General features: G+C 38.4%; 1 protein-coding gene across 5 annotated transcripts; it reads right to left on the bottom strand.

Annotated features, from left to right (window-relative positions):
• Window positions 1–952: 952 nt before the first annotated feature.
• Window positions 953–23,920, bottom strand: jakmip3 (Janus kinase and microtubule interacting protein 3). Of its 5 annotated transcripts, none has more exons than XM_017439184.3 (24): window positions 22,812–23,920; window positions 22,464–22,724; window positions 22,128–22,370; window positions 21,496–21,735; window positions 20,069–20,263; window positions 18,610–18,723; window positions 17,116–17,271; window positions 16,707–16,844; window positions 16,365–16,400; window positions 16,100–16,171; window positions 15,542–15,646; window positions 14,314–14,442; window positions 14,146–14,229; window positions 11,426–11,488; window positions 10,161–10,259; window positions 9,837–9,935; window positions 9,667–9,726; window positions 6,754–6,819; window positions 6,221–6,289; window positions 5,989–6,066; window positions 5,517–5,750; window positions 3,468–3,533; window positions 3,309–3,367; window positions 953–3,228 (listed from the first exon to the last, which is right to left on the bottom strand). In XM_017439184.3, the coding sequence occupies exons 2-23, from the start codon at window positions 22,596–22,598 to the stop codon at window positions 3,317–3,319; spliced, it is 2,532 nt and encodes an 843-aa protein (XP_017294673.1). In that variant the 5' UTR covers window positions 22,599–22,724; window positions 22,812–23,920; the 3' UTR covers window positions 953–3,228; window positions 3,309–3,316. The 5 variants fall into 5 exon arrangements, with proteins under 5 accessions (XP_017294673.1, XP_017294675.1, XP_017294674.1 ...); XM_017439186.3 differs by having other exon boundaries at window positions 9,673–9,726; XM_017439185.3 differs by having other exon boundaries at window positions 22,464–22,654.
• Window positions 23,921–27,656: the final 3,736 nt, after the last annotated feature.

Genomic DNA, 27,656 nt, shown 5'->3' with positions numbered 1-27,656 from the left:
TAAAAGTATCCTTACCAGTCACATGTATGAAAGATTGATACTGTACATTTTTTCATCAGTTTGAATGCATTTAAAGACATTTAATCACTTTCTATCTTATGCAAATACATGGTAAAAAGTTCAGACTGGATCTTGTAAACACGGAGGAGTTCTGATTCATGATTCAGTCTTTTCCGTTTCTAAACCAGAAACCAGAGAGTAAACTGAAGTTAAAACTTTTTCTTGACTTGCTGCTGACACATTAACTTCTCCTTTGGATTATACAGAATATTCAGAAAATATTTTTGTAGTCATTTTGCAATTTTATGTTGCAGTCTGATAATACAATCATTTAATCTGTTTTTTAATATTCTACACTCAGTACCCCATGATTAAAATAGAATGTTATAAAGTTTTGTAAATGTATTAAAACAACCCCATAATGTCTTACTTCCATCAGTATTCAGAGCCTTTTGCAACAACACTTGAACTCTAGCTCAGGTTCTTCCTGGTTCTTCTGAGCTCTGCTGATATGTTTCTGGACCTGATCTGGAAAGGTTCACACCTCTCTATAGAAGGCTTCCTAGCTGACCACCAAATCAAAGAAACAAACTAACTGCTAGCACCATCCCAACAGTGAAGCATGGTGGTGGCAGCATCATGATATGGGGGTCTTTTTTGAACAAATCTCAGAGACAGGATTACTGCAAGGCATAAATCTAAATAAGGCTACAAAAACCTTTCTGCTGTTCGAGAGATTTCTCAGAGCTCAATGGCCTTTATGATTCTGAAATGGAAGAAGTTTGATCCAATCAGGACTCTTCCATAAATTGGTCTCCAGGCCACACTAAGCAAACTGAAGGAAAAAGGCTTCAGTAAGAGAGGTGACCAAGAACCTGATGGCCTGAACTTCAGAGATCTTGTGAGCAAATTCCAGAAAGACAGCCAGAACTATGGTCCTCCACTGATCTGGTTTTTTTTTTTTTTTTTGGCAAATTGGATCAATGGAAGCTTCTCCTCAGAGTAAAGCACCTAAAAGATGCTTGAAGGACTCAGACTTGAAGGAACCAGATTCTCTGGTCTGATGAAACCAAGACTGAACTGTTAGGCCTCAATTTTAAATGTTATGCCTGAAGGACAACTGGCACTGTTTATTACCTAGCCAACACTATCCCCACAGTGAGGCATGGCAGTGGTAGCATCATGCTGTGGGGTGATGGGTCAGCAGCAGGGACTGTGAGACGGGTCAGGATTGAAGAAAAGCTTAATGAAGCAAAGTACAAAAAGATGATGAATGGAAACCTGTTCCACAGTCCTCAGGTCCTCAGACTGGGCTGAAGGTCCACTTTCCAACATGACAATGACCCAAAGCTCACAGAGATGGCTCAAGAACAGCTCTGTGAATGCCTTAAAGTGGGCCAGCCAGAAGCCTGAACTGAACCCTATCAAACAGCTCAAGAGAGACCTGACCTCCACCAATAGTCATCATTCAAACAGACTAGAACTGAAAGGATTTTAAAATAATGACCAAAATCCTCCAGTCCAGGTGTTCAAAGCTTGTTGAATCAAACCCAAAAAGACCCAAGGCTGGAACTGCTGCTAAAGGTGCTTCATATGTCCACAAACCTCCTCATCCTCTTCATCTGGTTCTGACATATGGCACAGAGTGTAAGGACTTAATAATCCATCCTCACAATCCTGTTCTGTCGGACCATCTTTAATAACCTTTGAGTTTACACTGACTGACAGCCACTAAGAGGAAATTTCATTATAGTAGATGTTTATCAGAGAACGCTGGAACCAAATTTAAAAAAATCTTTTCCATTACTTTATTCTCTGAATTGTCAAAAATAAAAGCTTCATCCAAACCATCAACATGTCTGCTAGATCCCATCCCAACTGTTCAAAGATGTGTTTCCATTAATTAATATCCCCATTTTGGATCTGCTTAATTTGTCTCCAATGAATAGTTATGTTCCTTCCCACTGTCACCAACATGCTGCTCAGAATGGGAGACTGCGACAAAGTGAAAGTTCAACACAATCTGCTGGCTTCCTTATAAGATTTACTAATTGGCTTTTTTATAATGTATGTGAATGTTTTTGTTTAGTGTCCTGAGACGACATTTGTTGTGAATTGGCGCTATATACATAAACTGAACTGACTTGAACATGAGCCTAAATTCTTATGATAATGTAAAAAAAAAATCTATTTTGTACTTTTTAGTAAATTTACTATAAATTCTGCTTTTAGTTTGTCATCATGGGGTACTGATTGTGGATTAATGAGGACAAATAAATGTAATCAACTGTATCATCAGGCTGCAACATAACAAAACTGCAAAACCTGAAGAGTGTCTGAATCCTTTCTGAAGCTGCTGTACATTCAGGATATTTACATCCATCAGACCAACTTCGACTCTTTCTCTGGGTTATGGTTGGCTCAGTCTGGATGTTTGTTTTGGCCTTTGAAGATCCAAGTAATTCAAAGTTTGAATCTACCAAAGTTTTTCTTGATCTCCTTCCAGTTTCTATCCCGCAGCAACAGGTTTATTTCTGAGTCAGTTTTCTGCTGAACCTGAAGACTCCTACCAAACTGTGCTTCAGATGGTCCATCAGAACTTTTGTTCTGTAGTTTGAAACAGAATGTGATAGTTCTGATGGTTCTACTGGCCTGCAGAACTCCTGACGTTCTGAAGATGATTCAGATGTTGGTCTTTTCTCCTGAAATAAACCAGGTGAGTGCACTCTGACCCACCCTTCAGATGTTGTTCAGCCAATCACAGCACAGAGTAACTCATCAGAACTCCGTTCTCTGCGGATTCAGTGCTGCTGAAGGAGCTCTGGTTCTTTTCTGGTTCTGCTTTCATTTTAGTTTAGTCTTGACTGAACTCTGAAGGAATCGCAGAAACATAGTTTGAAATCCACCAGTTGATTTCAGAAGGTTTAGCTGGTCCAGAACCAGTTTCTAGTAAGCTGGAGGTCAATCCGGCAGAACTTCCTGAGAACAGGAGCCTCACCTCTCTGAACACACCTTTCTTGTTGCCATAGGAACCACAATTCATCTCTGAGACAGCACCGGGATGAAGCAGATTCAGCTGACAGCTGGGCCCTGCTCTGATTGACTGATAGCACAGAGGCCACTGAGCTTCACATGGTGCTGCTGGTTCCAAACCTGCAGAACCGTCCATTGTTATGCTCTCATCAAGGTTTGGCTGACCCCACTCTGGACTCTGGAGGCCTGAACCCACTGTTGTGAAAACAGAAAACAGGAGGTTAGAAACACATGTGTACAATCTGATGACTTCACCTGTGTGTTGTTTGATTCACCTGTTGGCTCAGGACCAGAGGATGAAGGCCAAAGAGAAAAATAGAAACAGAAATAGAAACTGGAACAAAGAGCATAGAAGAATCAATAGAATTTACTGGAGATAGCTACTTTTTGTGTGTAAAATCAGATTCATCATCTGCTGGGTTTCTGGTTCTTACCTTCTCTTCCAGTTCTTTGATTTGTCGTTTCTGAGCTTCTATAAATTCCTCCAGCTCCTTGTTTCTCTAACAAAAACAACATGCATTTCAGATCAGAACAGTTCTAATAAAACAGTACTGGGTGAATCATTTAAAAGTTAACCCTCATGCATCAGTATGAACATTTTTGTCCATTTGGGAAAATTTATCCTCTTGGTCTGGTCAATATTTTTTTTGTGCATATGACAATTTTATGTAAAAATATCTCTTGACAAATTTTGGACAATGTTATTTTCTATGAAACAAATGTTAGGTGGCTGGGATAGTTTTTTTTTTCTTTTTCCTAATCAGTCTTGGATATGTCAAAGAATAGTCAAAATACTGACTTTGATATATTAGTTTTTGTGTAGCTTGTGATTAAAAATTTACTATCACCTTGAGTAATTTGAGGATGTTGACATCACTCCAGGTTTGCATTACATGTCTTCCATTCAGGTTTGTCATGTTGACAATAATGTCAGTGATCTCTGGTGTGAAAAATAAATCACAACAACTAAGCTACAGTTTGGTTGTGACTGAGCTCCAGCCAGGTGTATAAACTGTTGTTTTCTCCATAGTGACTTTTTAAAGTACACTAAGAGAAGAAGTTCATATTGTTATTTACTTGAAAGAGTACATGGAGCCTATTAAGGTAAATGAAACAAGTGCAAAACTAATCAAATGACAACCTTTTCCCTGCAGGGCCTATAATGGGAAAATGGCTGATTTTTGTGGTGAACAGGAAAAATGATAAATTCTACTTAAAAAAAATGAAACCATAACATCACACAATGCATTATTTAATTTTGTAAAAATGTGAGATTAAAACAATGTGTTTATGGGAGCTAATGGGACATTTTTGTCTTCACATGACTCATGTGGGTAGTTCATTTCTGATTTAATGCTACAAAAGTGGTGCATTTTTTTTGACTAATTCTTGATAAATCCAAGACTGATTAAAAAAAATCCCCAGCCAATGATTGTCATATGGATAATAACTAATTTTTTGTATTTTTCCTTCAAAAATAAATTAGCATTGTGTAATTAAACAAGGCAACACAGCAGTTAGAGCTGTCGCCTCACAGCCAGAAGGTCACAAGTTCTCCTGGTGGAGTTCACATGTTCTCCCCGTTCACTCTAGGTTTACTCTAGCTCCTCTGGTTTCCTCCCACAGACCAAAAATATGCATGTTAGGGTGATTGGTAACTCTAAATTATCCCTAGGTGTGAGACCATGAATGATTGTTTGTCTCTGTGTGTCCCTGTGATGTACTGGAGACCTGTCCAAGTGTTCCTGCCTCTTACACCATGACTGCTGGAGACAGACATCAGAAAGGAAAAAGAGGGTAAAGTTAAACTACGTCATAAAATTAATGTTTTAGTTTTGTTATTGGGGGAACTAGTGAAACCAGGAAAGATTGAACTATGATATGGAACAGCTAAATATATTGTTTTTTTAGTATCCTTCACTATAAACCAAAGTAATATAAAAATGTCAACATAAATTATTTTCAGCTATTTTGACATTTAAGTTTGAAGACTGCAGTAAGTTTTAATCCTTACCCAAAAACAAACAAACAAAAAGAAACAATATAACTGAGGCCCATAATAAAGTTCTAAATTCAAATGATTTTCAAAAATTAAAATTTTGGAGGTGTCCTTAAGATTTTTTCTGACAGGGTCCACTCAGTTTGTTTTTATGACACGTTACCTCTGAGCTTTTACTGAACTCCCCCCCCCCCCCAACTAAAACTTCGTAACGTTAAGCCCCTCCATCAGCATCTGTTATTGATTAAAAACATTATGTCTCAAAGTTTAGACCAGGTCAAACCTGAGTTTTCTAAATTCAGTCACTTTATTGTTTTTCTTGCTGAATTAGAGTTAACGACCCAAGAACAGACCACGTTGTTTAGAGTCTGAATACAGGCTGAAATAACATAAAGACCAGAAACAGGATCAGAAATTGCATAAGAGAATAAATTGTTATTGTTAGTAACAGTGGAGGAGCTCTGAGTGAAGGTTAGACATTCACCTGTTGTGTTATTTGAAGCAGTTCCATCCTCTCTCGAAGGATCTGAGTGTCTCTTTCTCTCAGCTCACACATCACTGTTCGTTTCCACTGATCCATGGCTCTTCTCAGCTCCTCCTTTTCTTCTTCTGTCAAAATCTCAGACAGATGACCCTCCCCCGTCTTTAATCCCACAATCCTGGACTCTTCCTCCTGCTGCAGAGCCTCAAACAGCATGGCCTCCAGCTCCAGGATCCTCTAAATCACAAATGGACATTAGAAAAATGTCATTTTAGTTCATTTTGATGACCTTATATATCCAAAGTTTGCATGAATACTCCTGTACACAGTTTGATAGTTCATCAGATTTCTCTCAGTGGATAGTTTTAAGGCTTGAATCTCCTGAGCAGACAACTTGGTTGTATGGTTGGGTCTCCATTTTGTTTCCAGATTTTTCTGAATATGTGGTTTTACCTGCTCAGATGTTGACACTGACCTTATGAGCCTGGTCCATTGACTGTTTTCTGAAGTCCAACTCCTCATCCAGATAACCTTTCTGTTTTCTGAAGAGATCCTAAAAACCATGATCAAAGCCAACAAATAAAACAAGATCAACATTCTGACGTTGATTATTTATTCAGATTAAAATATTGGCAGACGGAACATCTGCTTAGTTTAAATAGGAGCTAACTTGACAAAATGATGCAAATTAAGTTGCTCTCTTTTACCTTCTCGTTCTCAATATCCAACAACTTCTGCTGCAAAGCTGATTTTGTCACTTCAATGGACTCCAGCCACTAAACAAAAGCAAACAGAGAGGAAGACATGACAGAAAGGTTTTTATCAAAACAAAAGACCGGACAACTTCACCAGGAGAAGAAATAGTCTGCAACATGAAACAAGGCAAACAGACCAATGCACCAAGAGAAAAGATAGGGTAACCAGACTGTTTTACCCAGACAAGAAAGGGTTTTGAACATGAAACAAGACCATCAGATTGCTGCACTTGGACAAGAAATGGACCATAACATACTTTGTTTCCACATTTCAGTTTGTGGTTGTGTGTTTACAGCTGCTTGGTAATCACACAGTTGAACAAAGTTACTCACCATATTTTTAACTGTTCCATTGACAGGTAATATATTAATTCTAGCACAAAGGAAACATTAACTATGCTGAGATAAGAAATTAAAAATGAAGCTTGAGTTATTTTTATAATTAAGTAAAGGGTTGAGTTTGGATGAAATCGTGTGTTTCTTACCTTTTCTGCCAGAGTCAGCACCGTCCTGGCATGGATTACCACCACCTGCTCCTCATTGGACAGATTCTACAGAAAAACATGTCAACAATAAGATAACATCACAAAAACAACAAGATGTCACCTGATACTCAGTGCTGAAACAGAATTAGTTGGACAACTCTGAAAAACCCTTGAGCTGAAACCAGATCTGTACTCTGCTGGACTTTACTTCACTTATTCTAAATATAACAGTTTTTACAGATGGAAGCACAGATGTGCCACTGGGCCACCTGTTTCACTCATTGTGGAAAATCTGTGGAATTCTTTTCAGAAAACAACATTGATCCTGTGGATCAGATATGATTAGATGGGATCAAATCCATACTAAACATGTAAAACACTTTCCTGAACATGTGAGCTAAGTCAGCATCCAATTCACGGAGCATGGACACCAAAACTGCATTTTTTTTACTTTTCATTATACATGTACACTTTATGTTTCCATTAGGTAAAATTATTACTCATCATGGGATACGTTTCCATATTTACGTTGATAAATTAAATTAAATTTAGTTTTTGTAATTCTAGAGCTCTAGAGTTGTATTTATTTGTTGATATGTATGCAAACTCCAAGCAAATTTTGACAGAAATTTAATAGAGATCATTCAAGAATACTAAATCAGTGTGATTTCAAATTAAAAGTTGCATATTTTTTTATTTTATATTTATTATTTTTTTTTTGTAACTCCAACATTAAACCCATTACCAGGACAGGTTTCTTCTACCTGCATAATATTACTAATATGATTGACCCAAAATGATTTAGAAAAACTGGTCCATGTATTTTGCATGTCACGTTTAAGCTGGACTACTGTAATTCTTTATCTGGATATTCAAAAAACTTTAAAGTTTTTAATTGCTGCCAGAGATCTGATGAGAGTTAGAAAGAGCAATCCAATTTCTCCAGTTTTAGCTTCTCTTCATTGGCAATGTACAATGGCTGTGCAAGTTTAAATTTATTATGTATTTTCTCTGAGCCACACAAGGTAAAAAGTAAGCATGCAGGCTCAGATATATCCATACTGTCACAGTCCATGATTTTGATTGTTTTGTGACAGTTGTTGTGTTTGCTGCTTTGAGATTTTTTTCTGTTTTCATTGTGATATTTCTCTGTGTTTAGTTCCTCTGTGCCATTATTAATTTTTTCCCCTCAGTCAGCAGTTTTCCACAGTCAGTCTGCCCTGCCCACTTATACCTGTTGTTTATCAGTACTAGTTTACTTGTTGCCAATTTCCCAAGTCAACCTCAGCCTTTTTTAAGCTAGCTACCACTTCATCCTCCATTGTAAAGCTTCCATGCTGTCTGGTTCTCCTTTGTGTATTTTAATAATCCCTCTAAAGCTTGTAAGTAGTTGCTGCATGTTTGTTTTGTTACCTGCGCCAAGGAGGTTGTTTCCTTAGCGTTTGCTTTTTTGTTTGTCTGTCTGTGCACAAGATTAGTCAAAACATTATAAATGATTTTCATGAAATTTTCAGGAAACATCAAACATGAAGAAGAAACAAGGGATTCAATTTTGGTGTTGATTTGGTCAGATGTCAAGGTCAAAGGTCAAGGTCACAGGTGATCCTCCAGCTCTGCAACCAAGTAACGCAGGACTGTCAAACTGCTCCAGCAGGTGACCCCTTTCTTACATCCACCAGGGAAGTTATGATTTTGGTTGTGTTTGTCTGTCTGTTAGGGTTAGGGTTAATTAAATTTTGATGGTGATCATGATCCAGATCATACTTTTTTTTTGTACTGTCGCTATGGCCTTGGCAGAGGTTTGTGCTTTCTTAATGCTTCTAGTTTATTAAACTTTTAAGTTTTCTTCAGCTCCTTGAGTTCAGTCTGCATCCCTGTCTGTGTCCAGGCCTTGCAAACTGTAACACATACACCCCTTTAACTAGTATTTGGTTAAATGTCTCTTAGCCAGTGTCACCTTGACTGCAGGCTTTCAGTCTCTGTCAACAAGCTTTTGGCAGAGTTCCTGCTGATATTTGACCACTCTTCTTGGCAGAACTGGTAGAGCTCATTTAAATTGATGAGTTTACTGCACCGACCTGGATTTTAATCATAGCCCACAAATTCTCAATCAGGTTGAGTTTGGGGCCTTGGGAAAGTCACTCCAGAAGCTGAATGTTAGCCGGTTTTATTCAGTCACAAACCAGTTCTGATTTCTGTTTGGGATCATTGTCTTGTTGGGATAAAAGCTTCATGTTAGCTTGCTTTATCCAAGCAGAAATCAGTCCTGATGTGTGTTTGTCCAATTGTGCCCAAATTTCAAACATCTAGCTGTTGATTTGTGATGAGTTGAAAAATTTGGTGGTAGTCGTCCACCTTTGTTCGGTCCACTTTGTGCAATGCACCAGTACCACAGAATGATGCTACCACCACCAGACATTTAGCTTGTCCATGTGGACAGCTGCATATCAGTCGAGCTTAAAGGTATGGCTTTTGGAGCAGGAATTTATTTCTTGATCGGCCCCCTCTCAGTCCATGGTGATGTAAAACTGGCTTCACTGTGGACAGTGACACTGGTATTCCAGCAGTTTACAGTTCAGGGCAGGTTTGAGCCTTTGTGGTACTTGGGTTGTTTCTGAGTATCCTAACCAATTTATTCAGTTTTAGTATGTGTAATGTCTAACCACAACTGTATCTACTGTCAATGACACAAAGTGATAATAGTTGCACACCCATGATAACAAACATATACTATTTACCAAGTGTCAAAGGTCAGTGTATCAGTACCACAGCAGGAACAATTGGTCAGTCTTTTGTTAAACAACATGGACAATAGAAAGGCAGACGCCAGCAGGTTTCCCAGCACACAAGTGTGCCATGTTTTTGAGGAACACGGTAACAAACACATACATGTACAAGATAAATTTAACATACACTTACGGCGTTATCCCCCAGAATGTCCAACTTCTTCATCAGCTCACTGATCACAATGTCCTGTTGGTGAAATAGTATTCCACGGGTGAGTTCAGGTGTGCAGTAACATGTCCACAGCTGAATTTAGGCGTGTAGTGACGTGTGTACGGATGAGTTCAAGTGTTACTCACAGTGACTCCCTCTGTCTCACAGTAGATCTGAAGAGGACTGAGGCCTTCTGGGAAATAAAGTCGTTGGAAGTTGATGGCAGGTGAGCGACGCTCCCTCTCCTGTTTCCATGGAAACAGCAACAAAATGTTATGAGTCACTTGTGAGTGCTGACACTTGAAGCAGCAAATTGAGTTTAAATTAAATTATTATTAACAGCTTTTGTTTGTTTATATTCCCATATTCATTGCCACTCACTGCCTCTGTGAGACTGTATGCCCCTCCCCCCTGCTGGCAATAAACTGTGGTTTGTATTCACTGGACAGTAAACTTGACCTCTGTTTTACCTCCAACTCCAAGATCCTAAACTCCAGCAGCTCATTCTGGTCTTTAATGTCCTGAATGTCATTTTTCAGCCGCAGCTCTTCACCTTCCATCTGCCGCACCTGCAGAGAATCAGAAACATCCAGAGTCACACAACGTCCCCACATGGCCTCTCAGATGTGCCTGGCCACCAAGGGGTTTAGAGCTTTCAGCTGCTCTGTTCCCCATTTCTGGAACTCCCTTCCATCTGACATTCACAAAATCATCTCCTTAAACACATTTAAATCCTGTTCAAGACCCTTTTAACTTGGAATGCCTCTGACCTGCTTCAAAATCCAATCTGGTTTTTTTTCTATGCTGTTTATTCTTTTTAAAATGAATCTTCTCTTTTATTATGACTGAGCAGTGACCTTTGGTGTCCTGAAAGGTGCTGATAGATTAAATGCATAATAATAATAATAATAATAATAATAATAATAATAATAATAATAATAACTAATGAAATGTTATAATTCTGTTTCAAGTCAGGGTTCATGTCTTCTTCTGTACTAAACACACTGCTGTTCATAAGTTTTACATCAGATTTCAGGCAGTATATCAAAGAACTGTGGTTCAGCTCATTAACTGTAAAAAAAGAAGTCAGATTCTGAGATCACATAAGATGCATTAAGTGATATTACTGAGGTTTGTTTTAGAACTCACAGAATATGTTACCTAAATGACAAACTCAGTCATGTAATGAAGAAAGTATAATTTTACAAGTTTGACTTTGATGACTGGGGCAGCTTGGCAGAGCAGTAGTTAGAGCTGTGACCTCACAGCAAGAAGACTGCAGGTTCTCCTACCACCTGGCACCTTTTCTGTTCACTTTTTTCATATTTTCCCTCTTCATGTGGGGGTTTTCTCTGGGTACTCTGGTTTCCTCCCCCTGATGAAAAACATGTATGTTGGGTTAATTTGTAACTCTAAATTGTGCCTAGGTGTGAGTGAGAGGGTTAATGGTTGTTTGTCTGGTTTGTCTCTATGTGTCCCTGTGATGGACTGGAAACCTGTCCATCACACAGTGACTGCTGGAGATACACACTTTTTGTTTAATTTTTAAATGATTTAATTTAAAAACTTGTGTAATATGTCATGTGTTATTGTTCATTTACCAGTTTATTTGACACACCTTAAGACCTGCTTAAGACCCAATGAGTTTTTAACATCTTGACACATAAATCATTGGAATCAAAGACAAGTAATCTTTTTTTAAAATGTTTGAGAAAGTTTAATCAAAATGCTTCACCTTCAAAATCAATTCCTGATTCCTCTGGTACAAGGCCTGCTTCTCTTCCACCCACTTCAAATCCTGAGAGCAGCAGAGACAGACAGACACAGTTAGAGATGGACAAAACTGACACAGAGATAGTCAGAGATGTACAAAGACAGATACAGATGGAGAGAGACAGAGAAGGACTGACAGTCCTTCTACTGACAGACATAAACAGAGACAGTTAGAGATGAACAGGGAAAGTCAGCGATGGAGAGAGACAGTGACAGCTAGATATAGATTGAGAAGATGGACACAGAAAAACCTGTACATAGACCATTAGAAGAGACAGAGACATATAGAGCTGGACAGAGACAGAAATCAACAGAAACAATTTGAGAGATGGACACAGATAGTTAGAGATTGACAGAGACAGATACATACAAAGACAGACATTTAAAGAGATGGGGAGAGACAGATAGAGGCAAACAGACAGAAATGGTTAGAAATAGCTAGAGACATTAGAAATAAAAACAGATAGAGATGGCAAGAGACAAAAATATTGACAACAAGTTAGACATGGACAAAGACATAGAAATGGACAGAGACAGACAAAAACAGAAAGAGATGGAGAGACTTTAGAGACTGACAGACAGTTAAAGACGGACCAAGACAAAGAGTGTATTCACATTTGTCTCTACAGTCCTCTTTAGCTGTCGATTGGATCAGGTAGGGCTAAACAGGTGTGAATTCTCTCAGTGCGCACTGAAAGTCTTTTTGACTTAAACCACCTCTGGAGGTGGTCTGGACCCCTCGTATCTGCATGTCTGTTAGTCTGATCAGCATTCCAATCTGATCCTTGATGTAGGACCTCCTACTGAACTGAAGTTAGCCCAATCAGGCAGCAGAGTGGACATGCCAGGGTTTTAAAAGAAAAAAATCTGCTTGGCTGTGGTTGATTAATGAAAATTAAAATAATTTCATTAAATTAGGACTCATCTGAAGGGTGGGGGGAAGTAGTTATCTTTCATTTGTGCCCAGAAATAGTTTTCTTTCTTATTTGCATATCCAGTTAATTTGAAGTGTAAGTGCTCCCTGTTGTTGTGCAGGGCCCCTTCTTGCTGCCGGTTACTGGACAAAGTTAAAGTGAGGGAGGGGGGCGTGCAGTAGGTCCACCTCTGATAGAGACAGATAGAGACTGTTAAACATAGACTGACAACTGTCATCAAGAAAAATAAAAGTAAAATAAAGTGAAAATTAACATTTATTTTAGATTTAGTTTGTTTTAAAAATGTTATTTCCCACTCATCTTTCGTATTACTATTTCTAACATTTTTGATATCCAGAATATCTTTCTTCCTGTGCACAATCAATATTTTAGAAATCAGAATCATTTTTCTAAGGACAAATGACATCAGTTTTCCTACTCATGTTGGTTTGTGTTTGCAGTTGAACTGTGGCCATTAGGGTGAGAGGTGGGTGTGTATATGTGTGTGTTGGGAGGAAAGGGGGGCAGACAGAGTTTTTTCAGTATTCAGTATTTTTTAAAAATTGTATAATATTTTAAAACTTTTTTTATTTTACAACAAGCATATTTTATGATTTTCTTCAAATTGATGTTGGCTTCAAAACACTTTTCATTTCTCCCTTTTAGGATTTGAGTATTCTGAGTTGTTTTTTGAGAGTTTTTTTGTATTGGGTTTAATAATTTTTGTCTTGTGTTTCAACAGTTTTATTTAGTTTCTTGTGGTCTGTGTGTTTTTGTCTATTCCCTGTTGTGTTCTGTGCCATCACTCACTCTCCCTCAGTAGTTTCCATGTCAGTCTGCCTCTCCCACCCACAGCTGTTTCCTGTGTCCACTTCCTCATCAGCCTCTGTCTGTAAAGTCAGCTTCACATACTCACTGGTTCATTGTTGCTAACATCTGGTTTCTTCGTGGCTGTTAGTAAGTTTTGTTATTTAGTAAGTCAGCCTTTTGTTTTTGTTTTTAATAAATCAGTTTTTACTTTTGAGCTCCTTGTGCCAGTCTGCATTTTGGGTCCGTCTCCTCCTCAAAACCCAACACTCCTAAAATCTAGGGTGAAGTGAGCTGACAGTTGGAAATGCACAGCCAGCCGACACTATCATGGCCAGAATTTTGATGCACACATACGTTGTGTGTTACAGTATGAATGTTGTATGGATGCCATAGAAGGCCAAAAAAAAAAACATGACAAACAATTTAGAAGCTTTTTTTTGGCACATTTTAATGAACTGCCAAAATATTAATCACTTTAGGTGAAAGAGGAAGTTAGAGAACAAAATTAATTATTTCTTATGTAGAGTGATTCCAACTTTACTTAACCAAACATTAATGTCCTTATTGTATATGCTGATTAATTTTTTGTTGTAACAATGCTTCTAGGCAATAAATCTTGCGCAGAAAGTTCTGTTTATTTCTCCCTAATTGATGGCACAGTTGTTACAAAAATGCATTTGTGGGTTGAGCAGCAGGCTTGATTATATGGGTTGTGCCAATGACAAACAAATGTTTTCTGCTTGTGCCCTGATAGGACAAGAAAAAAACCCCAAACATTCTGGTTCTATTGATGAATGTTGCTTCAGTTTTTACGGTTTATTGTTTCTTTATTAAAAACTGTTTCTCTGGTTCTCTGGATACAACAAATGTTGCTGTAGGGCAGAGTGTTTCTTCTGTGACTGTTTTTATGTGACAGAAATAGTTATTTGTGAGGTGCGACTCTACAGCTGGATGTTACCAGTCCTTCTTGTTTCAGCGATGACTCCAGATCTGCAATCCTGTTCTGATATTGACTGATTTCATTCAGCAGCTGCTCTCTGGTCTGAAACACAACGACCAGCAGCCTGTTAGACACAGCTACAAGAAATGGAACACTGTTCTCTACCTTGCTCCAAAGCTAGCTCACCTTTATCTCCTTTTCAGCATCATAGTTTCCTCCACATGTCTCTGCCAGCAGAGCATATGCTCGCTGTAACGCCTGGTACTCCTGGGTCAGCTGACGATAACGAAGCTCAGCCTCCTCACGTACACACACCTGAAACCAATGCAGCCAGTTAGAAAGCAATCAAACCAGTAACACACAGCTAATTTGGAGGTGCCTTCATCAACTTTAGATTGGACTACAGCAAGTCACTATATTTTGGTCTTGAACAATTATTTCTCCATTGCCTGCAGTGAGTCCAGAATTCTGCTGCACATCTTTAAACAGGTACCAGAAGGCATGACCACATCACCCCAGCTTTAGCAGATATACACCAGCTACCTGTTCATTTTTGCATTGATTTAAAGATTCTTTTACTTTTAATATTTTAAATGTTTGGGAACAAATTATTTAATTGAACTTCTTGACTTTTATAATCCTAAAAGAGTACTGAGATCTCCTAGTCAGATGCTCTCAGTGCAGCCAGGGGCTAATTTAAAGCTCAGAGGGGATCGGGCCTCAAACTCTGGAACAACCTGCCCGTTGACAATTGTACTGCAGAGTCTATACAGTCTTTTAAATCCCACCTGAAAACTCACTGTTTCATATTGGCTTTTAATTTGAGTCCAGTTTAAGTTCCATCAGATCTGTTAGGTTGTGGCATTTCATTGCTTTAGTTTGTTTTTAGCCAGTTTTATTGTCTTATTGTCGTTCTTGGTTTTATGGGTGTCTTTTGAATTTATTTTTATTGATGGTTTTTCAGTTTTTTTTATAACCTTGTAAAGCACTTTGGCCAACATTGTTTTTTATATATGCGCTTTAAATTAAGTAACACACAACTAATTGAGAAAAAAAACTGTATAAAGCAAGTAACACAAAGCCAGTCAGAAAATAGATAAAATTAGTAACACACCCTGTCAAAAACAGTCAAACGAGTAAGGCAAAGCCTTTTAGAAACCAGTGAAACGAGTAACACAGAGTCCGTCAGAAGCCAGTTTAACACAAACAGTCACATATCGGTTTCTTGGGGTCAGTGTTTCTGAAGCTCAGTATTTGTGTCTTTGGGTTTCTTGGTCTCCCTGAGATGGTACAAAAACATCATGTCTGAAGGTAGGTAGAAAATTATTTTCTTGAGAACACAAAGGTGTTTTAGTTGAATCTTCAAAAGGAACCAGAATCAGTTCTGGTTCTAAGTATATCAAAGTATATTTACCTCTTCAGGTTCAGTATCTGGAGTTCTGTCAGTATGAAAGGACAGAGATGATCCGTCAGATTCCACCGATGCCTCCTCATCATAACCATAGTATGTCTCTATCACCTACACACACCCCCCCCCCCACACACACACACAGAAATATGATGTAGTTCAGATGGCCACCAGCAGGCGGTACAGCAGAGCCAGGATGCTCTGAACTTTCCAGCCCAACCCTGAGCCCACACTGAGGTTCTGAGATCACAGTAAGATTATTCAGAGGATGTACACAAAACAAGTGGATTGAAAGTAACCAACAATCTGAACTTTCTTCACAACAAACTTGAATCTTCTGTTGTTTTCATGTAGTGGTACCAGAAGAACCAAGGCTGTACTACAGTTAGATGCACTCTTGGTTCTGACAGTAAAACACATATAACAATACTAGTAGTAACCCTTTTGGTAACAGCATTTCAGTGGAAGTATTGATGTTGGTAGGGTTAGTGATGCTGTTTGTTGTTTTTTTCTGATGGTAGGAGGAGAACAATGCAAAGTGTGGTGAGTTCTTGTGTTCTTCACCCTGCATGCTCTGAAGGTCCTCTTCCGTCTCACAGATTCCTGACGTCTGTATCTCAATAACATGTCTCGCTCCTGAAAACAAAAACAAACTGCTCATTGAGTTTATCCATGGTTCTGATTCTAAATCTCATCAGTTGTCTGTACTGCAGTACTGACTGTCTGAGACAATAAAAAAGATGTTTTATCTTCTGACTCCACATGTAATCAAAGTAAATAACTCAGAGTTGTAGTTGTAGTAGTGGTGGAAGCGCTTTTTAATACTTACAATAACATTCTTTACATAACCTGCTGTTTCCAGAGCCTGAAAACACAACGTGTGATTTTAATAAAGGTCAATACACATCCTGATATGCAGTTTGTTCTCACAGCTGTAGTATTGGTACTATAGAGTTCTTACAGCTGTAAAGCATAGTACTATAGATAGAGATGTTGCAGCTGTAGGACTTTTACAGCTAAAGTTCTGCCCTTGTACGATTGTTGTAGTTGTAGTACAGATATTATAGGGTTGTTAGGCATGTAGTACTGATACTATAGGTTGTTACAAGCCTAGTACCTTTACTATAAGGTTGTTAAACCTGTAGTATTGGTACTATAGTAGCAGTAGTACCTTGGATAGGTCATCAATGATGTGCTGCTGCTCCACCACTTGTAACCGAAGGAACTCCATCTCTCTCTCATCTTGGCCATAACCATGGTAACTGATGGAGTGGCTGCGATCCAGGTCATTTAATGAACTGGGTCTCCTCTGTGGACCAGAACAGAGGCTGATGTTACCATGGTAACACTGCCAGGGACAATACATGTTTCAGAGGAATCATGACATTTATCTATTAGATTTCCTATTGATGACACTAGAACCCTAGCTCTCAGGAAATCATATAATGTGTTCTATGTGAATGGTGCCACCTGCTGGTGAAAATGAGTTACTGAACTTTGCTGGTTGAATGAGATGGAAACTTGCTTGTCCTTTAAAGTTCATGTGTAACTGATTTGACTATGTTTTGTTGATGTGTTACCATAGTTGCCATCTCCAGATTCTCCTGGGTAACAAAGCGAAGTTTGTTATCAAGGCGACGCAGAGCAAGAGCCAGCTCTTCATTTTTTCTGCTCAAACGTTTATTTTTGTCCAAAAGCGGAAGAAACTGACTCTCTGCCTCTCTCAGACGCTTCAGCTGAAGTAAGAAAGATCAATTAAATACATTAAAAACAGAACAAAACCCCTCCCCACAATGAAAAGAAAAAAACAGTAAGATAAGGAAAAATACAGCCAGAGAAGAGAGTTATTCTGAACAAAATATTCATGAATTTATTTGTTCATCTTTCTTTGAAGTCACAGTATCATCTAGCAGTTGTAGGAACTCTGGCATAAAAGTCCAAAGTGAACGAAAGCCACCAAAGTCAATAACGCCTGGCTGCAGGTCACATGGGTAGGGCTAGTTGTTGGCAGGGCTGGACTTCCAATTAGCAAATTCAAATTTGAAGAGATGAACATCTCTGTCTAGATGACAAACAGAAGAATTTCACTTCTGATTGGGTAAATGAGCTTTATGGCTTTGAGTTAACCATCTTCTGTTTTACTAGCTATGGCTTTTAGTGAAGTCAATTAAATCAAAACCGTTAGGAGGAGGAGACAGATGTTTGTCTCCACTCACAGTATCCATTCCTGCCCTATTTTTGAGGTTTCAGTGAGGTCCTTGTCACTGAAAGTGACCAGTTTTGGCTGACAGAAAACTCTGTAAATTTAAAGGAATAGTCCAGTCAGTTTTTAAGTGGTATTCTGCATAATAATTATCAGTAGTTAGTACCTATTTAGCTGTGACATCAGTCATGGAGCACAGAGTTTGGATAAAGAGGCAAAAGTCTTTATCCAGGCTAGTTTAATGTCTAAGCAAACACATGCGAGTCTTTTGTTTTTAGGCTCATAAAACAACTTTTTCAAAAATGACTCACTGGTGTGGAAGAACATTACATTACATGACAATGTTTGTTTAGTTTGATGCTACTTTTTTCAGCTGAACCACATCTGTAATACTGTGTGTACTGAGCAGAGAGACTATATTTGTTGATGATGCTGAAGCTGCCAATGCATCAATCCAGAAGTTGAGTAAACATTTTGACTGATTAGACACACTTATCAGGCAGACTGATAAAAACGCAGCCTCAGTACCATCAACATAAAAAAGGTCTATCATACATCGGAGGAGTAAAACAAACATTGTTCGGCTGAGAAAACATTGACAAACTAACCAAATGGTGTCAAGCATGGAAGTTTAATATTAACTAATTTAGTGTACTGTATGTAGGTTTTAGGAAAATGTTGTGGTATTAGCCTTTAAAAAACAAAACAAAACCAAACCCCCCCCCCCCCAAAACTGGCCCTTGTTTGGCTAGCTTTAACTTAGCTTGAATGAAGACTTTGCTTCTTTCTCCATTCTCCATGCTCTATGGCTGATGTCATGGCTGACGTCGAGTTTGTTAGCGTTATAGTAGGAGTATGTAGCTATAAATACCAGTTCATTTCGTTCTTCAGACAGCAGAGCATTGCGGTCTTCCAGTTTCCTAATGACTGCACTGAGCTCAGCAATCTTTAGCTGAAACCTTCGAGTATCACGGTCCTCTTGAGACTGCACACAACACATGACCATGTATTGATTAAAGCTTCAGGAAGTTCAGAAGGACATGAAAACAGAGGAAAAATGTCAAGTACCAATCGCAAAGCAGATATCACAGCCAACTGAGCTGGAAAATCTTAAATCAGTGGCTAAAGGCAGACCAACTAAAACTTTGTGAACATCATATTTAAAAGCTAACAACTAGTGTAGCTTCTAGACTTTCTTATTTGTTGTTGAATGTTTTGATATCATCAGCTGGTGTTTATAAAATCAGCTTGAAACAGCTTGTGTTTGCAGCAGCCTTTATAAAAAATATCACAGATTTTGAAGTCTGAATGTAAAGAGTATTATAAAACACATCTGTTGTTTACATCATTTATAAATTAGATTTATAAATGACCCTAACCCTAATCTGAATTAAGCGTTATGAAGGTCCTCAGGGTTGAGTGCTTTGGACCAATAATCTTTATTTATTCTTCTATTAGGTAAAATTATTAGATAGTAGGGGACAAAGTTTCATTGTTATGATGATGATACTCACTTATATTTATTCATGAGACCTGATTAATCAAATCAGTTACTTAGACTACTAACATGTCTTAAAGACATAAAAACCTTTAATGACTCTTAATTTTTTCTGCTTTTAAACTCAGATAGAGGTTGTGGTTTTTGGACTTGAGCACCTTAGGAACAAACTTTGCAGCCTTTCTCTTCCTGTGGATGGCATTCATTTGGCCTCCAGTTCTGAAGTAAAGAACCTTGGTGTTATTTAGGATCAGGATGTCTTTTAACCCCACATTGAAAATGTTACCAGGACTGCTTTCCTCCACCTAAACAATATCACTGAAATTAGAAACATCTCATCTGAAAAGGATGCAGAAAAGCTGCTCCATGCATTTATCACCTCCAGGCTGGACTGTTGGAACTCTTTATTATCTGGGAGTCCAAAAACTCTTTAAAAGTCTTCAGTTGACCCAAACTGCTGCTGCCAGAGTTCTGATCAGAGATCAGATTTCTCCAGTTTCAGCTTCTCTCCATCAGCTTCCTGTCAGATTCAGAGAATTTAAGATCTTCCTCCTAACATCCAAAGCTCTCAACAACCAAGCTCCATCTGATATTAAAGATCTTATTGTTCCATATTTTCCTAACAGAGCACTTTGCTGTCCAATTGCAGGTTTAGTTGTGGTTCCTAGAGTTTTGAGGTGTTTTAATATGCTGAACTGAATTTTACCTTTAAGGAAATATGTAATGTCCACCAATAATATACAAGTTCAAAGAAACTGGAACATAAAACAAATGAGAGGTGAGGTTACTTATTCTCATGCAATTTGAACAAGCAGGAAGAGGCGGGGCTTACAATGAGAGCTGCATTGTTAGGAGTAGAGTTAGACACAAGATGGTTAAGCCCCACCCTTTGTGCATCTCTCAAGGCTGCAATTTGTTGCTCAGCAGCCTGAGTCTGGAGCTGGAGGCGGTGGGCGTGTCCAGCCTGCAACCCCAAGGCTTTATCCAAAACACTGACAGCTCTGTCCTTCAGTTTTATCTCATCCATCTGCACAGATGAGAGACAGACAAACATGTCAGATGATGCTTAATTATAAAGACAGGTGAGGGATGGGGTAATTCAGACAAACAGGTGAGGGGTGGGGTCATAAAGACAGGCAGGTGAGGGATGGGGCAATTATGACAGACAGGTGAAGGGTGGGGTTAAATACACAAATTTAATGGTTGGGGTTAAATATGCAGACAGGTGAGGGGTCCAGATGTTTCAACTATAGTTCAAATGTTTTTATTTCAGTCTAGACTGTGTTTTAACCAAAGTCCAGATGTTTTTAACTACAGTTCAGATATTTAAACTACAGTCCAGCTGTTTAAACTACATTACATATGTTTTTTCAATAGTCTAATGTCCAGATGTTTTCAGAAAGTCTGCATGCTTTTACTACTACTATATGCTTGGACCAGAGTCCAGATGTTTAAACTGCAATCCAGATGTCTAGATCAAAGTTCATCAAGTTCAGGTCACCAATCCTTTAGGCCAAAGCTTCTGAAGACGCAGATGTTTCACTGATTTCTGAAACAGGATAAACTCCAGATAACTTATTCCTGATGTTGGTGAAGTGGTACAGTCTTTAAGGTGTAAGTGTGTGTGTGTGTGAGAGAGAGAGAGAGGTGTGTGTGTGTGTGTGATACCAGTCTGTGTTGGTCTCTCCCTCTCTCTCTCAATCTTATTATTCAGCTCAGTTCTATTGGACCTTTGTGTGTCAGACCAACAATGGTTCTGATGATTCTGATGAATGCAGTTTTTGTTCATATGAAGTTAGATTGTTTTTTTTTGTTTTTTTTTTGACGGCAACACTTTTATTTAACAAAATTACGGTTAAAGTCTTTAGATGTGTTCTGGGATTTTCTGCATAGTCTCTTTAATGTTGGTAGAAACAAATAAATATATAAATTCTATTATTAAATGTGTGATTTTTATTATGTCTTAGTGATGCAAACTAGAACTTGCACTGCTGTTGGAAGATTTAGGTATTTTTTTAAAAGAACCATAATTTAATTATTATTGTTATAAACTACAAACGCTTTAAAAGAAAGACTCCCCTGGTTTTGGAGAGAGTTTCTCCAGAATCTGTTAGGAGTTGTGAGAAATACTGAGATCACAATTTCTTACTTTAGTCTCAACCTGTGGTACCTTTTGAGTCGATTTTCAATTAAGGTTATCTTTGTGTTGGTACTGTAAAAAACAGGTGACAGGTGTCTTTTTGTGACTGCGCCTCCTACCAGTCGGCGGATCTCCCTCTCACAATCTCTCTTGGTCCTATTGAGCTCCTCCTGGTGCTGGTGATGAGCTGATCTGAGCTCAGCTGCTCGGGCCTGGCAGGCCTGCTGAGCTGATGCTAGAGCTTCGTCTGCATTCTTCTTTGCTCCTCGCAGATCCTGAACCTCTTGCTGGAGGCGACAACGCTCTGCCTCCCAGGTTTTCCTTGCCTCCTCCACCTCAACCATCAGGGCAGCCCTCACCTGAACAGTCAAAGGACTGAAATTCAGTCTAACCTTCATATCTGAACTTCTGAACCTTAAAATGATACAGGAAGTTATGGTTTATAATGACTGTTGAAGCTGATGAGGAACAACAGATCTTGATCAGACTGGTCATATGGGATAGGTTTGAACAAATTTAAGACCGGTCCAAACAAAACCAATCACAGGAACCATTACAAAGCAACAAGATAAGAAACAATTAAATAGGGCTGGATGAATTGCTTGATGGATATTTGAACAGATGGGTTCCTAACATTGTCAAATGACCTGTCTCTCAGCTTTTGGATGGATGTCAGATAAAAGATAGATAGATGTATGCATGTTGGAATGAAGAATAGGTGGATGGATGGATGGACAGATGGGTTCTTCACCTTGTCTGTTGATCCGTCTCTCAGCGTTTGGACCAGTCCATTCAGTCGTTGGATTTCTCCATCTTTGATCTTGATGACCCTCATCAGCTCCATCTCATGTTGTCGTAGTAATGTCTCCCTGGTAACTGACAGCTCCTTCAGCTTTTCTTCATGAAGTTTGGTCTTCAGCTCGGTCACAGCAACTGTAGCTCGATGATGCTCTGCCTTCAGCTCTTGGCTTTTCTCCCTCTCCAGACGGCTCACCTGGTTCGGTCCAACAGCAGTACAATCAGAACCATGAGACTGGTGGTTCTAGTGAAGGTATCATAGTGGGTGTCTGTGTTTTGTAGTTCTTACCTTGTTCTTTTCCTGTTGTAGTTCAATTTGAATCTCCGTCAGTTTGGCTCTCAGCTCCTCATTGGCTGCCTGAAGTGTTGCCATGACGTCTGGTCGTTCTCCTTTGCCCCGCCCCCCTGCTCCTCGTTTTGACATCACCACTTGCTGTTGGCTCCGCCCCTTTGTGAGCTGTATGTCAACCTGAATTGTGACTAAACAGAGACACACAGACAAAGCTGTGGTATCTCTGCAGTCTGATCAGATCTCCTGATCCACCTGAACCTGAGCATGTGTGATTAAAAAAAACAGTCTGACTGTCTCCATGGAAACAACTGTCATCCTCACATCACACACAGATAAAGAACTCACCATCCAACAGGAAGCCTCGGATGCCTCATCATTGTGTATGTGTGTAGATCAGCCTCTGTGCAGCATGCTACTAGCAGCTAGCCTCTCTGCAGCTCAGTGTGTGTTGGTGTGTGTTCCAGTGTCTATGTTAAGCTGTGTGTGCTGCCTCACTACCTGTCTGATTGTGTATCTGATGTGTGTGTCCTGTCAAAAGTATTTGTGTGTCTGTGCTGTTAGCATCCCTTCAGTCTCTGCTAGTGTCATCTCCTCTTCTTGCTCTTCTTCCTCCTCCCAGCATCCCTCAGTGTGATGAAGAACTGAGCTATGTGATCTCTGCCTCCCTCTGCTGGACAAACACCATCATTACACAAACTGTGAGAGATCAACAACCATCAGTCATTTTCACTTTTCTATCTGCAGAGTTCAAACTGGGAGATAGTTTCAGTGGTATCAAAAATCAGATGAAATCAGAATCACATTTTTTCTTTATTTTTTTTAAATATTGCATATATTTTTATATATTTGTTATCAGAAACAAAAACTACAGTCCTGGTAAACAGGAAGTCCACCTCTTTCAGTTCTTGGGTTTTTACTTATTAGGACATAATAAACTGATCTAGTCTTTACCAGCTTCTAATACTATTCAAACTAACCCCAGAAACACGTAGCATATTCCATTATTTATTAAACAGAAACAAAATGTTAAAACTGTAAGTGAAAAACTGGTTTCAGCCTTGCACCTTCCACAGGATTTGAGGTTCAGTATCAGCCAGAAGTCTTGTGTTTCCTTCAGATGAACCTAAGTGTAGCTGCCATGTTGTTTTTAGAGAGAAGAGGCTTTCTGCTGCAGCCCGTCAAACAAGCCGTACTTGTTCAGTCTTTCTGATTGTCCTGTCATGACATTTAACCTTTACAGGCCTCAGTTAGCAGGTTGGAGTCTGCGATGCAGCTCATTTCTCTGAATGGTCTGACCTTCGGGGCGAAGTTGATGGGATGTCCACTCCTGGGAGGATCAGCTACTGTCTTTAATGTTTCCTCTTGTGATTTTGTAGAACGATGGACTCCAGGTAGTTTGGAAATGACCTTTGACCATTCCCAGATTGATGGGCAGCAGCAGCTGCTTCTCTGAGGTTATTGCTGATGTCTTTCTACCTTGGCGTTGTGTTAACACACACCTGTAGCCCCAGAGCAGCAGAACCTCCTGATGATCAGTTCATCAGCTGCTCCTGATCCTGAGGAAGCAGTGAGGCTTTAACCAGTTTTTTACTCCCAGATTTAACTTTTGGTTTTGTTTAATAAATAAAGACATGGTGGAACCTGTTGGGTGGTTTTGTTCACATGAGGTTAAATTGGAATTATTTTAGAACCTGATAAAGACCAGATCAGTTTTATTATGTCCTGATACAGAAAACCCCAGAACTAGAGGGGACATTTTTGTCCACATAACTCTATAAAAACATTGTTTAAAATACTTTGAAAGATTTATGGAATATTATCAATAAGATCTCAATTAGCATTAGCATTAGTGCATGGAGGAACATCTCAAATATTTTTGAACCTGTTCCAAGTTTAGTTCAACAACAATAACAACAAAAAAGCAGATGGAGTCATCATACTGCTTTTATCACAAAATGTTGTAACCCACCTGGTTTTGACACATATGAAGGGAAAATGTATTTTTTTGTTTTGTTGCTGTGGCGCCAGCAGAGGGGGCTGCTCGTGGGGAAAAAAAGTGTGCCCTGGCAGTAAAAGAGAAAAGAAAAAAGGTCCAGACCAATGCATGCAAGCCCCTCGGTGTAAAAATTATGTAGGGAGATAAGGGAAAAAAAGAGTAGAGCTGGAGTTTTGCTCCAAATCTGACTGCAAGAGGTGCTGGAGAGCAGAATTTATCCAGTTTTTTTTCATTTGATTTCTCCGGTGACTGAAATTTTTTGTGTTTGCATCAATAATTAATTTCTTCCTCTGCTGACCTCCCCTGGGGTTAGGGGAACCCTAACCCTATCCACAAGGATCTATTGTAGTACCTCTTCATTTCTCACAAGGCTCTTTCACAAGACATCTCAGGCTGGGACTGCTCCTTTGGGCCACAAACCAAGGTAGTAACAGAGCCGAAATGGTCGACGTGAAAAGGTAGGCTGGCTTTGCAGTTGAATAATGTGATGAAGTGCACCTTTGGCGACTACCCAGCCAAAGGATTTAAATGCCAGAACAACAAAGTACAGATTTATTCCCACCAGAGGTGAAGTCTGGAGTGCTTTTTTTTTTAAACAAGTGGGGCAACAGAGCACCTTTCTTCTTCAAAAAACCAATGGCCTGTACATCCATGGCTAAATAAAAATATAAGAGACAGGAAACTTTTAGAAGAATAGCAATGACTTGAGATAAATTTTTAGGCTCTAACAGCTATACTTAAATAAGTGTAATATAATGCTGCTTCATGTGATGGGTCCTGCATAATTTAAACCAGCTGAATTAGACTTTAGACATGTTGCATAATGGGAAAAAAAATCATGAAACAAATAAAAAAACAACCACTGACTGCTTAACATATATACATACCCCTTCTGATGAGTTGGAAAAAGCTTTCTCTGTAAATACTTTGTACAGCTAAGTGAGCAAACACAGGTGCATTAAAAGAAAAAGATTTTACCTTTTGAACTATCTAAAATATATATTTGTACCTCTGCAGCTTTAAAGAGATTCTCATTAACATAGGAATGTTGTCATAAATCCAAGTTTCGATGAGAACAATCACACAACTATCAGTCTTGGTAATTCAGCTTCTTTTGTCAGCCTACAGCTTTTCCAATATGTCACTTTATTTCTAAAGTTATAACCATTCTTATGTTTGAGCTTCACCTTTAATGTATGAAAAAGAAACTCCAGCATATTGACCTGACAAATTTATTCCACATATGAATTCAATAGGGGCTTCTGAGGGGTGAGGCTGTGGCCTAATACATATCTGGGTTAGATTTACAACTTAGAGGTTGGTATTTGTGGGGTTAGTAGACTTTAGGTTTATGACATGGATTTCAAATTCATTGCTACATTTATTGTCTGATATGTGAAACACGTGATTTGTGACATTTTGTCTTCTTCTTCTTTTTTATTATGGTGGATCGCAAACAACATCTAGGTGCATGCTGCCACCTACTGTGACTTTTGTCAATTGCCCTTTTGTGACTTTAAAAGAACATTTTAATTGCCTGATTTTCAACACCTGTGTGGCGAAAATCAGAAGTCCTTTGCAGCAACACCCTCCAACCCCAGAGAGGACAGGGAGGTATATATGCATGATGAATTGGCTCAGTTACTCCTTGAGACTCTGAAGCAGCAAAGGTAAGGGGTGATTTTAATCTATCTGTGTTTAAATGCAGGCAAAAGCTTTTAAATGACCTACGGTTTTAAATGCTCTTTATGCATTTAAATGTTTGCTTTTTTGTTTTTAAATGCTGACAATGGTTTTACATGCTTTCCAATGTTTGCTACGCTTTCCAATGTTTGCTACGCTTTTAAATGCTGTTTTCGAAATGCTCGCTATGCTTTTAAATGGTAATTATGCTTCTAAGTGTTGGCTATGCTTTCAAAAGTTTGCCGTTTCTTTCAAAGCTTTAACATGTACGCTTTTTCAATGTTTGCTACGCTTTCCAATGTTTGCTACGCTTTCCAATGTTTGCTATGCTTTTGAATGTGGTTTTCAAAATGCTTGTTATACTATTAAACGGTCATTATGCTTCTAAATGTTGGCAAACATTTGAAAGCATAGCTATGTTTTTCAAAGCTTTAACATGTTCGCTTTTTAAATGTTTGGTATGCTTTTAAATGCTTTCTATGTTTTTAAAATGCTTTTAAATGGTCATTATGATTTTAAATGGTTATGCTTTTAAATATTTGCTATGCTTTTAAATCGTCATTATGCTTAAATCTTTGCTTTTTAAAAGCTTGCTATGCTTTTACATTCTTTCAAATGCTCACCATGCTTTCACTGTTTGCTATGTTGTTAATGCTTTTAAAGGTTTTTAAAGGTTTTTTATGGTTGTATAGGTATTTTAGGGTTTTAATGGTTGTAAAAGTTTTAAAGCTTTTTGTACGGTTTTAAAACTTTTCTATGGGTTTTTATGGTTAGGGTTTTAAAGTTTGTTTTGAAGGGTTGTAAAGCTTTATGGTTTTAAAGGTTTTTGATGGTTTTTCATAGGTTATGGTTTAAAAGGTTGTAAAGGCTTTTTATGGTTAAAATTTTTTTACGGTTTATCAGCTTTTTTTTTAGTTTTATAATTTTTTTTAACAGGTTTTTTTTTATAGTTTTACAGTTTTAAAGGTTGTAAAGCTTTTTTATGGTTAGGGTTTCAAAGGTAAAGGGTTTTTCGGGTTTTAAAGCTTTTCTATGGGTTTTTATAAGTTATGGTTTTAAAGGTTTTTTTTGTTTTTTTTTTGTTCCAAAAAAAAGGTTTTAAGGTTGTTTTTTTTTTTTTTTTCCAAAAAAAAAGGTTTTAAGGTTTTTTTTTTTTTTTCCAAAAAAAAGGTTTTAAGGTTTTTTTTTTTTTCCAAAAAAAAGGTTTTAAGGTTAGGTGTGGGTTTAGTATCACGATGGCATCCCCCTGAATCTGTAAAATGGACTTGAAACAGTTTGGTATAGGGAGCCAAAGGCAGGGCACGGTCCGGCACATGTCACTCAAGAGCTCACCTCCATTTATATCCCCAGTGGTTGATATAAAATTGAAATGCTTGTTCTTCTGTTAAGTTGGTTTATATTAAACATTGGTATCCATTCTCATTAATGGTTGAAAGGACTGACCAGAGAGACCTCTGGAGTAGCCTTAAATTGAAATTTTCTCTGATAGAGTTAAATAAGTGGTTAGATTT

Source organism: Kryptolebias marmoratus, linkage group LG17 (assembly GCF_001649575.2).
Source record: "Kryptolebias marmoratus isolate JLee-2015 linkage group LG17, ASM164957v2, whole genome shotgun sequence".
NCBI classification, from domain to species: domain Eukaryota; kingdom Metazoa; phylum Chordata; class Actinopteri; order Cyprinodontiformes; family Rivulidae; genus Kryptolebias; species Kryptolebias marmoratus.
Note: the sequence above shows the minus strand (reverse complement) of the source record. Positions and strands in the feature narration are given on the sequence as shown.